The 10,568-nt window shown below is 40.7% G+C and overlaps 1 protein-coding gene across 8 annotated transcripts in view; it reads left to right on the top strand.

The window, feature by feature from the left end:
• PML (promyelocytic leukemia) overlaps positions 1-10,568 on the top strand; it is a 54,231-nt gene that overhangs the window by 706 nt on the left and 42,957 nt on the right. For all 8 annotated transcript variants that reach the window (XR_001359916.1, XR_314515.2, XM_014530462.1 and 5 more), the window contains exon 2: positions 1,284-1,750. Coding sequence is in view for 6 of the 8 variants with exons in the window: in XM_014530462.1 (XP_014385948.1) it covers positions 1,284-1,750 (467 nt within the window). In the remaining 2 variants the exon portion in view is untranslated. The remainder of the gene's footprint in view (positions 1-1,283; positions 1,751-10,568) is intronic.

Genomic DNA, 10,568 nt, shown 5'->3' with positions numbered 1-10,568 from the left:
TCACAGTGGGGAAAACAAAACCTAAGTACCAGTTCCGAATGGGAGAGGTGAATCAGTTAAGGCCTCGCAGCTCCTGTGGTTTCTTCTCCAGGAAGCCTTCTAGATACTTCTTCTGGAACACCTTGCCCGCCCAACCCCCTTTCCCAAGGCAGGTTTTCTACCTGGAAGCTTTCCCTTAGTCTTCTCCTGAACAAACCCCCAGCCTCCCACCCCCAAAAGGAGCTTCTTAGATCACTTGCTCTATGTTCTTCCAGGCCCTTTTAAAAGCACAAATAACACCAGTTGTAGTAATTTGTATTATTTGCATAAGTACAACTAGGAATAATATTGCTGAATATTACTAGTTAACTCTATGAGCATTTATTGTGTGCTATGCACTGTATTAAGTACTTTTTTTTTGCATTTTTAAAAATCGTGGTAAAATATACACAAGATTTGCCATTTTAGCCTTTTCTAAGTATACTATTTAGTAGCATTAAGTACATTCACAATGTTGTGTAACCCTCATGACCTATTTCCAGAACTTTTTCATCACCCAAACAAACTCTGTACCCTTTAACCAATAGCTCTTTATTCTCCCATTCCTCCAGCCCCTGGTAATCTCTAATCTACTTTGTCTCCGAGAATTTGCCTGCTCTAGATATTTCATATAAGTGGAATCATACATTTGTCCTATGTCTGGCTTAGTTCGCTTAGCATAATGTCCTTCCTTAAATGGGAAGGCTGAATAATATTTTGTTGTATGTACTCCATTTTGTTTATCCTTTAATGGACACTTGGGTTGTTTCCACCTTTGGCTGTTGTGAATAGTATGCTCCTGAGAATGTGGGTAAATATGTATCTGTGTGGGTTAGTGGTTTCAGTTCTTTTGGATATAAATCTAGGAGTGGAATTGCCAAATCATATAGTAGTTCCTCAAAAAGGTAGTTTACCTTTATGAGGAACCATCAAACTTTATAGAAGGTTGATACTTAATGTATCTCTTCTAAACTGAGTTCAGTGATAGTAGGGATAGAGGTATCCTATTTATCTTTGTATCTCAGGGCCTGGTACTGTGTCTGATGGGAAGTAGATGCTCAATATGTTGTGGAATTGAGTGGGAAGGCCTGAGTAAATGGGAAATTGAAATACTGGTAAGCCTGGGTGTTCATCATCCAGTGACTGCCTGGAATGAAATATGAAGTCCCATTCCAGCCTCCAGCCATGGGGGCAGGTGACCTATGATGGTGGTGGGTGGTGACTCCTGGGACTTAAGGTCTCACCCCTCTCCTCTGGTCCCCCAGCAAACTACGGAGGAGGAGTTCCAGTTCCTGCGCTGCCACGGCTGTCAGGCAGAAGCCAAGTGCCCTAAGCTGCTGCTTTGCCTGCACACACTGTGTTCAGGATGCCTGCGGGCCCCGGACATGCAGTGCCCTATCTGCCAGGCGTCCCTTCCTCCTGGCGCTGATGGACCGGTCCTGGATAACATCTTCTTTGAGAGTCTGCAGCGGCGCCTGTCAGTGTACCAGCAGATTGTGGATGCGCAGGCCGTTTGCACCCGCTGCAAAGAGCCGGCAGACTTCTGGTGTTTCGAGTGCGAGCAACTCCTCTGCGCCAGCTGCTTCGAGGCGCATCAGTGGTTCCTCAAGCACGAGGCCCGGCCCCTGGCCGAGCTCCGCGGCCAGGCGGTGTGCCAGTTTCTGGACGCCACGCGCAAGTCCAACAACATCTTCTGCGCCAACTCCAACCACCGCAACCCTACACTGACTAGGTGAGCCGGTGGGTGGGTGGCGCATCCAAGAGCCAGGTAGCCGGTGAATGGGGAGCAGGGATCTGGAGTCACAAAGCTGAGAACGTGGGACAAGGAGCTTCTTGTGTAACTCCAGGTGTGGTCCACAAACAAGTAGCATCAGTAGCGATGATCACAATTTACCAATATTCTGTGCCACGCCAGTGGATCGTAATAGTTTCCTCCTATAGTAAATAATACTGCAGAATCATCTTTGGACCCTATTCCGTAATTCCTCTAGAACAAATTTTTAGAAATGCCATTGCTGGGTTAAGGGGCATGAAAATTTTACATTTTGATACATGCTACCAAACTGCCTTTTAGAAAGTGAAATTTTCCATAAGCGCTGCCATGGGATCTCTATATAGCTGGATTCTAAGATGAGAGAGATGCAGGCAGTTTCTGTCTGAAAAGTCAAAACCTAACCACCGCGCTATCTGGGAATGTATGTATGGAAAAAATAAATTCCAGTTATCATTATTTTCATTAAACAGCATAAGATTTCAATTATTTTTAAAAATAAATAATACTATTTATATGGTTCAAAAATTACAAACAAAACTTATGTTGAGAGTGCTAAGTCTCTGTTTCTCTTTATAATCTGCCTAATTCCCACCACTTGATCCTCCTCCCATCCAGGTAATCATTGTCACTAGTTTGAATGTTTCCAGAGTTTCTTTATGAATATATACACAGATAGAAGTTATATAGTCTTTTGAGGTCTTATTTATACCCCTTTTGGCCAAAAAAGTAGCATACCTATGTGAACTTTGGGACACCCTCCCCCAATAAATGTCTTGTGTGTTGTGTGCTTGTTCTTGGGGATGTAAGTTTAAAGTGAAGAATAGGGGACCCTCTGAGAACTGCATTCCTGCTGAGCTGACTGTGGCTCACTAGGAGGCTTACCACCTGCACTTCCCACTGCCTCTCTTCCCAACCCCTGCCCCCCCACCGCCCGCTCCCAATTCCTCAACAGTGATATTACCATTTGAATTTGGATTTCTTTGCTTAGTTTTAAGGTTGAGGTTCAGCGGCTTTTCATATGTTTATTTACCATTTTTTCTTCATTTGTGAGTTGCCTATTTGGGTCCTTTGCCCTTTTTTTCCCCCTTGGAGGAATTAATCTCTTTAATTGTAGGAGGCTGTTGTAGTGCAAACACAATACTTCACACAGCATAAGGTATTGGTGTTTAAGTTTTTAGTTTTATGTAGTCCAATCCATCGATCTCCCTTTATAGCAAGGATGGGGAACCTTTTTCTGCCAAGGGCCATTTGGATATTTATAACATCATTCGAGGGCCATACAAAATTATAAACTTAAACATTAGCCTGCTATAGTTGGTCAAACATTTAATTAACTCACCCTTAATGCCTTGGCAGGGCCAGACCAAATGGTTTCACGGGCCTCATACAGCCCACCGGCTGGACATTCCCCACCCCTGCTGTATATTTTCTAGCTTTGGCCATCCTGGGAAAGATTTTTTTTCCCATACCAATGTTAAAAATATTTTCTTATATTCTATTTTAATATTTGTATGACTTTATTTTTATAATTAAATCTTTAATTCAAATGGTATTTATTTTTGTGTGTGGTATATACAAGGTAGAAACCTTCACTATTTTTCTCTCCAAATGAAAAGCCAGTTTTTCTCAATTTTCATTGAAAGATTTTAATAATCCACTCTTGCCCTGATTTGAAATGCCCTAAATAATCATGTACTAAATGCCCATGTAGTCATGAGTATGTTTGTAAATCTCTGTTCTGTGCCAGTGATCTCACTATTTCTATGCTAATCCGTATGCTATATGGAACTCTGTGGCTTTGTGTTTGATTAGGGCAAGTTCCCATTCTTCAAAAAAACTTGCTTTTCTTTTGCTCTTTCTTATGCAGTTTCACAACTTACATATTCATTGGGATTTTGATTGAAATTGCAGTAAAAATGGGGTGACTTGCCCTCATCTCTAGTTATATCTTTTGGGTTTTATAGTTTCTTCATATATGTATTGAACTTTTTAAAATTATAGTTAAATTTTGAATATTTAATAATATTGAGAATAGAATGTTAATTATTTCTAATTGGTTATCATTAGCATTCACTAATCCTCTCAATTTATGTGTATTAATTATATCTAGCCAATTATATTGAACTCTTATTCTGTAAGTTTTTCAGTTTCTTTTAGTTTTTCTAGGTAACAATCATATCATCTGAAAATAATAAAAACTTTTTCTTTCAGTATTTACCCACATTACTTTGTGGCTTTGTTTCATTGGCCAGAACAGTATTGAATAATAGTATTTAGAAAAAGCAACTTTATCTTGTTCCTGTCGTTCATGAAAAGTTTTCTTATGTTTTCTTGTTTAGTATCGTGCTTATTATTGACTTCCTAAGGTAGCTTTTAAAAATCACATTGAGAGCCCTAGCTGGTTTGGCTCAGTGGATAGAGCATTGGACTGTGGGCTGGAAGGTCCCGGCTTCGATTCCGGTCAAGGGCACATGCTCAGGTTTCGGGCTTAATCCCCAGTGCGGGGTGTGCAGGAGGCAGCCGATCAAAGATAATCTCTCATCATTGATGTTTCTATGTCTCTCTCCCTTCCTCTTTGAAATCAGTAAAAGTATATTAAAAAATAAAAATCACATTGAGAAAGTTGCTTTTCCATTTCTTCTTTACTAAGAATTTTGTTTTATTTTTAACAAATAAAAATATTTGTTAAACACTCGGGAATGAGTGTTCTTTTGGACTCTATTAAGGTTGCCCTTCACCTTTTAGTATTATGAATTATATTAATAGGTTTCTTTATGTTGAGCCATTTTTTAATTCCCAGGAGGAAATCTCTATTTGGTCATAATATACTGTTATTGTTTTAATTCATAACTAGTTTCCATTTATAATATTTTATTTAGGCTATTATCTATATTTATAGATGTGATCAATTTTTATGAATATGTGTGATTTCTTTTTTAAGTTTTCTTTCAATGAATACTAATCTCTTTCAATGAATTTGTAAGCTTTCCTCTTATGAACATAATCCTATATAATAAAGAGCTAATATGCTAATTAGACTGAACAGCAGAATGACTGTCCGGACCGGATGATGTCGGGGCTGCAAGGGCCAGCTGAGGCAGCCGGGCTGCGAGGGCCAAGCTCCTTTCATGAATTTCGTGCATCAGGCCTCTAGTAATATATATAAATTACTTAGCATAGTGCCTTGCACATATTTGCAATAAATGTTAAAATCTTACTATTTATATCCTTTCTCTGCTCTACAATTTAAAGGATGTAAGCAATTGAGGCTTATAGAAGTTTCTTGAACAACTATCTGAGACTGGTGCCTTTTTTGAAGAGTAGATTATTTTTCCATGGTATTGATCTACTTTAGATCTTGACAGATTTTCTGGAACATTTTCCAGTTCATCCTGAGTTAGCTTTTAGCTTTCATAATTTAAAAATCTCCTTTATACCTGTAACTATATCTTCTTTCTTATTTTTAATATATATTTGTGGTTATTTCAGTGATCTTTTCAAAGTACTAGCTTTTGGTCATATATTCCTTATTAATGTTTTCTTTTCAAGGAGCTTGTAATGTTTGGTTTCTATATTTGATGTTAATTTCTATAGTCTGATCACTTAATATGTGAGAGTTCTATATCTTAGACTATATTGAGGTTTTCTTTGGGGCCTAGCATATTTTTTGAACTAGTATATTCCTAGAATTTTTTAAAAAATGTGTATTCTTTAGAGTACACACATATCTATCTATCTCTCTATATAAAATATGCATATATTTATGTTATATATATTCTTGTTACTCTCGTTTAAATTTTTAGCAAGCATATTACAACATATTTGTGTGTATGTATATACATTTATCAAGAGTAGATTGCCACTATTCTTCCAGATAAGATAAAAGCTTTAGCATACTTTTTCTGAGTCTTTTTCTCCTTTTTTTTTCCTACACCCAGATTTAGTTAAAATAACATGAAATTTTAGTTCTAGATTATTGCCAAATTTTTATGCCTCTTCTTTTCTAATTATCTTTTCCTAACAGTTATTAAGTGTCTTAATCACATTATAACTTACTTGTTATCTATATTTTAGATTTTAATTTCCCTCATTGCTCACAATTTTTTCTACAGCATATATTCCCCTTTCTTGAATTATTTAATGTGATTAATTTCCCATTTGCCTGAACTATTTTGAGTAATTTTTTGTTTGTTTTTCAAATAATTTACTTTCTGAGGCCTTAAGTGTCTTAACTTGCATGTTCTTTTGCTGTCACATAAAGGAAAGTTTTGTTAGGTGTAAAACTCTGGGGTCACCATCACAGTTCCTTCATCTTGGAATATATAAACATTGCTTTATAAATTTCTGGCTTCCAATGTTGCAGACGAGAAATTCTGTTATTGTCTGATATTTTTTCTTTGTGGTTAATCAGTTTTAGTTTGCTAAGGATTTCATATAATTATTTTCTTTTTTCTTGCAATGATTGATCAGGCTGTATTAGATATGGGTCTTTTCCCCCCCAATGCTCCTCTATGATAGTGTTCATCTGAAAAGTCAAGTCTTCATTTCAAAGATGTTGTCTTCTGCTTTTTTATATATTGATTTCCTTTCATTTGCTTATTTTTTTCTTTCTCAACTATTGCTATATGGATATTGGAACTCCAAATCCATTTCTTACATCTTTTATCCTTTTTTCATTAGTTCTTTTACTTCGCTTTTTTTCTTCCAGATTCTCAGAGTTCCTTGAATCAATTTTATAATTTACCAACTATTTTTTTAGGAGACCCCTTTCTACTATTTGCTACCTATGATAAGTTTTGTTTTTCTTAACAATCATGTGGGTTTTTTAATTGCTAAAAATGGTTCATGTTCTCAGTATGCTTTTCTTATGAGCCTGTTCTATGCAGTATGTTCTTTAATCTCCCTAAAAAATAAACCTAGGCCCTGGCCCGTGTGGGTCAGTGGTTAGACTGTCGGCCTGCAGACCAAGCTCAGGTTTGATTCCTGGTCAAGGGCTCGTTCGTACCTGGGTGCAGGTTTGATCCCTGTCCCCGTTGGGCGTGGGTGAGAGGCAACCAACTGATGTGTTTCTCTCACATTAATGTTTCTCTCTCTTTCTCCCTCCTTCCCTACCTTTCACTCTCTCTAAAAATCAATGGAAAAATATCCTCAGGGGAGGATTAAAAAAAAAGAGAAGCAATTTTTAGATGTTTTATGTGTCTCTGTATTACCCTTTTTTAAGTGTGAGCTGAGAATCAGTTTGCTCATTTTGGCTGCTTATTCTCTTTATAGGTCCTGTGGTTCCTTGTCGTCTGCTCACCTGTAAATGTTGATATCTAGATTGTATAGTTTTAATAACTGATGCTGGCAGCAGTTGTATAAACCACAGTTTCCACCTCCCACTCCTACAGTGAGGATGGTGGTAGCATACAAGTGGCCCCACCTCTAGTGTGGGGGGTCAGGGGTGGATTTCTCCCCAGGTACAATAGACAAGGCTGGTTCAGCCAGCAAGAGGGCGGGATTCTGGACCTGTGAGCATGGCAGATGGCTAAAAAATTTGACCCTATTGCTAAAAATCATACACAGTTCACACAGTTTCACAATTTACCAGTGGTTACTGAAAAAACTCAACTTGCTTTTTCTGCACAAAACCTTGGTCCTAGAAATAACCCACAACTTTCTCCAGGAATAAATCACTCTACCCTTGGACATTGAGCTGATTAGGATACACATTAAAGAGCAGTACCAGAGTTGGTCTTAAAGTGGGGCTGTTGGCATTTGGTCACCATGTCTGTGGAATCCATTCTTTCAGCCCACCTTCCTACTGTGTGGCAGGCCCTCTGCTATGTAATCCTATGTAATAAAAGGCTAACATGCAAATCAGCTGAATGGTGGAACGACTGGTCACTATGACGCGCACTGACCACCAGGGAGAAGACGCTCAACGCAGGAGCTGCCCCCTAGTGGTCATTGTGCTCCCACAGGGGGAGTGCTGCTCAGCCAGAGCTGGGCTCATGGCTGGTAAGTGCAGCAGCTGTGGCAGGAGCCTCTTCTGCCTCCCGAGCATCACTAAGGATGTCCAACTGATGGCTTAGGCCTGCTTCCTGCCATCAATCGGACATCCCCCAAGGGTTCCCGGACTACGATAGACCACAGGCCCGGCTGAGGGACACCCCCTGAGTGCACAAATTTTGTGCACTGGGCCTCTAGTAGAAAAAATAAAATAGAAGACAAAGGGGCTAGACAAGAACATATTTTTACGAGAGACTTCTCAACACATGTTTGCAAAACCATCTATAGTTGATAACACTGTAGCATATAATTGAAATTCACTAAGAGAGTAGAAATTAAATATTCTCACCAAAAAATAAAAAAGATACGTATGTGGGGTGATGAATGTATAAATTAACTAGATGGCAGGATTACTTTCACAATCTATACACATATAAACTCATCATCATGTACATTTTAAATATCTTACAGCTTTGTCAATTATCTATATATATAAAGAACCAGGGTCTGTAACGTTCAAAACGACCGAAGGCTCATCGACCGAATGCCAGGCTGCGCATGCAGCAGGCTCTGGTGGGCGTGGACTGGCCAGTGGGATGAATTGCTGACCTCTCAGAGAGAAAGAGAGGTGGGCCTTATCAGCAGCTGAGCTTCTCTTTCTCCCGGAGAGGTCAGCAGTTCAGCCCGCTTGCCAGCAGCCTGGGCCAGCTACTGATCAGCCCCGCCTCTCTGATCAGGCCCAGAGATAGGCCTGGAGACGCTGACTGGCATAGAAACCAACCAATCAGAACCAAATCTGGGTGAACTGCGAGGAGCCAGTGGCTGCCTAGGAGGCGGAGCTTTTGACGCTGACTGACATAGAAATCGACCAATCAGAACCTAATCTGGGTGAACTACGAAGGCAGAAGCTAAGGTGGGAGCTGAGGAGGGGTTTTAAGCGCAACAGCTATTTGGCGTAAGGTGTAAGAAAGCGGTTCAATTTTTTAATGACCGGTTTGGCAGTATAGTGCATATGGCTGGCTATCAGTCCAGATATAGGGATTATGTATTTTTGTCTGACAAGAGCATCTCCTCCTGATGAAAAAGGCCCCCCACCCCCCCATTTAAGCAATCCTATCCTATATAATCTATCTATACTAATAAAAGAGTAAAATGCTAATTAGACTGGGTTGACCAGCCACCTTCCGAATGTCTGACTTCCTTCCGGACAAAGCCATGGTGGTGGAGGCAGAGGCAGTTAGGGGTGATCAGGCTGGCAGGGGAGGGCATTTGGGGGCAAGCAGGCCGGCAGGGGAGAGTAGTTAGGGGTGAAATCAGGCCAGCAGGGGAGGGCAGTTGGGGGTGACCAGGCCAGCAGGGGAGGGCAGTTGGGGGTGAGATCAGGCCTACAAGGGAGGGCAGCTGGGAGTGAGATCAGGCTGGCAGGGGAGGGTAGTTAGGAGCTATCAGGCAGGCAGGCAGGCAGAGGCAGTTTGGGGTGACCAGGCAGGCAGGCAGGCAGAGAGGTTAGGGGAGATCAGGCAGGCAGGCAGGTGAGCAGTTAGGAGCCAGGGGTCCCAGATTGCGAGAGGGATGTCCAACTGCTGGTTTAGGCTCACAGGGATCGGGCCTAAACTGGCAGTCAGACATCCCCCAAGGGGTCCCCAATTGGAGAGGGCGCAGGCTGGGCAGAGGGACACACACACACACACACACACACACACACACACACACACACATGAATTTCATGCACTGGGCCACTAGTAGGGTATAAGTATGAACAGATACAGCCCTGGCCCTCCGTGAGGTCACAGTCTGGTGAAGGAACCAGGTCTGTTCTTAACGTTCTGGGCTGCAGGGTGCTATGAGGAAACCCACTCACCATCGTCAGTCATTCTGTGCTTTGATAATTCCCTTTATTATATTTCCCTTGAGTTTACAGTCTCCCTTGCCAGTATCCCTGTCTGGTGTGTGCTCAGTCAGTTTAAGAGCAGAAGAAAGAGGAAGGTAGGCACAAAGGCAAGTGATCTCAGAAAAGGCCACCTGTCCAGCCTAAATCTGCTGGGGAAGGCAGCTCCAAGAGGGTGTCAACATAGCCTGACATATAAGGAAGGAGAAAGGGCATGGAGGTGGGAGGAGCAGGCCAAGGTAGCATGGAGACTGCTGCCTTTCAGGAACTGCAGGTAAAGGTGTGCACAACACAATATGCAGATGATGTTTTGTTGAGTTGTACACTTGAAACCTGTATGGTTTTGTGAACCAATGTCACCCCAATAAATTCAATTTTTTTAAAAAGAAAAGAAACAGCAAATAAGAGGTTGCTGAATTTAGACCTTCATAAGACTCTAATTAACATTTATTGTTACCTCCTTTTTGTACAGTGCTCTTTATCCAAAGATAAACCATGTTATGAGTTGGTGCAGGAAAAGAAAAGTCTTCCATGAGATTTGTTTGAGACTCAAATTTAATAGGAGGAGGATGCAGAGTATTAGTAAAACACACAGTGCTTATAATATAGATACACAAATAAAAAGAATTCTTTAGATAAGGGGTGAAAAAGTGTGCATTTAAAGCAGAGGTTGAGGTCAGACAAGATGAGCTTGGAGGAATCAGGGCTCTATCCTATAATTTCCAGGACATAGAATGTTCTCAGCTTGCTCCTTTCTCATGCAATTTACTCTTGTTTTACCAGTGAATGACTTATAAAATGAAGTGTACATGTCACCCTGTGGGACTCTGTTGGAAATCCACTGATGGGTGTGAATGCAGAGTGGAAAGATCAGGTCCTCTCTGTACTGTGCTACTG

This window comes from Myotis brandtii, unplaced genomic scaffold (assembly GCF_000412655.1).
Source record: "Myotis brandtii unplaced genomic scaffold, ASM41265v1 scaffold74, whole genome shotgun sequence".
In the NCBI taxonomy this organism is placed as follows: Eukaryota; Metazoa; Chordata; class Mammalia; order Chiroptera; family Vespertilionidae; genus Myotis; species Myotis brandtii.
Note: the sequence above shows the minus strand (reverse complement) of the source record. Positions and strands in the feature narration are given on the sequence as shown.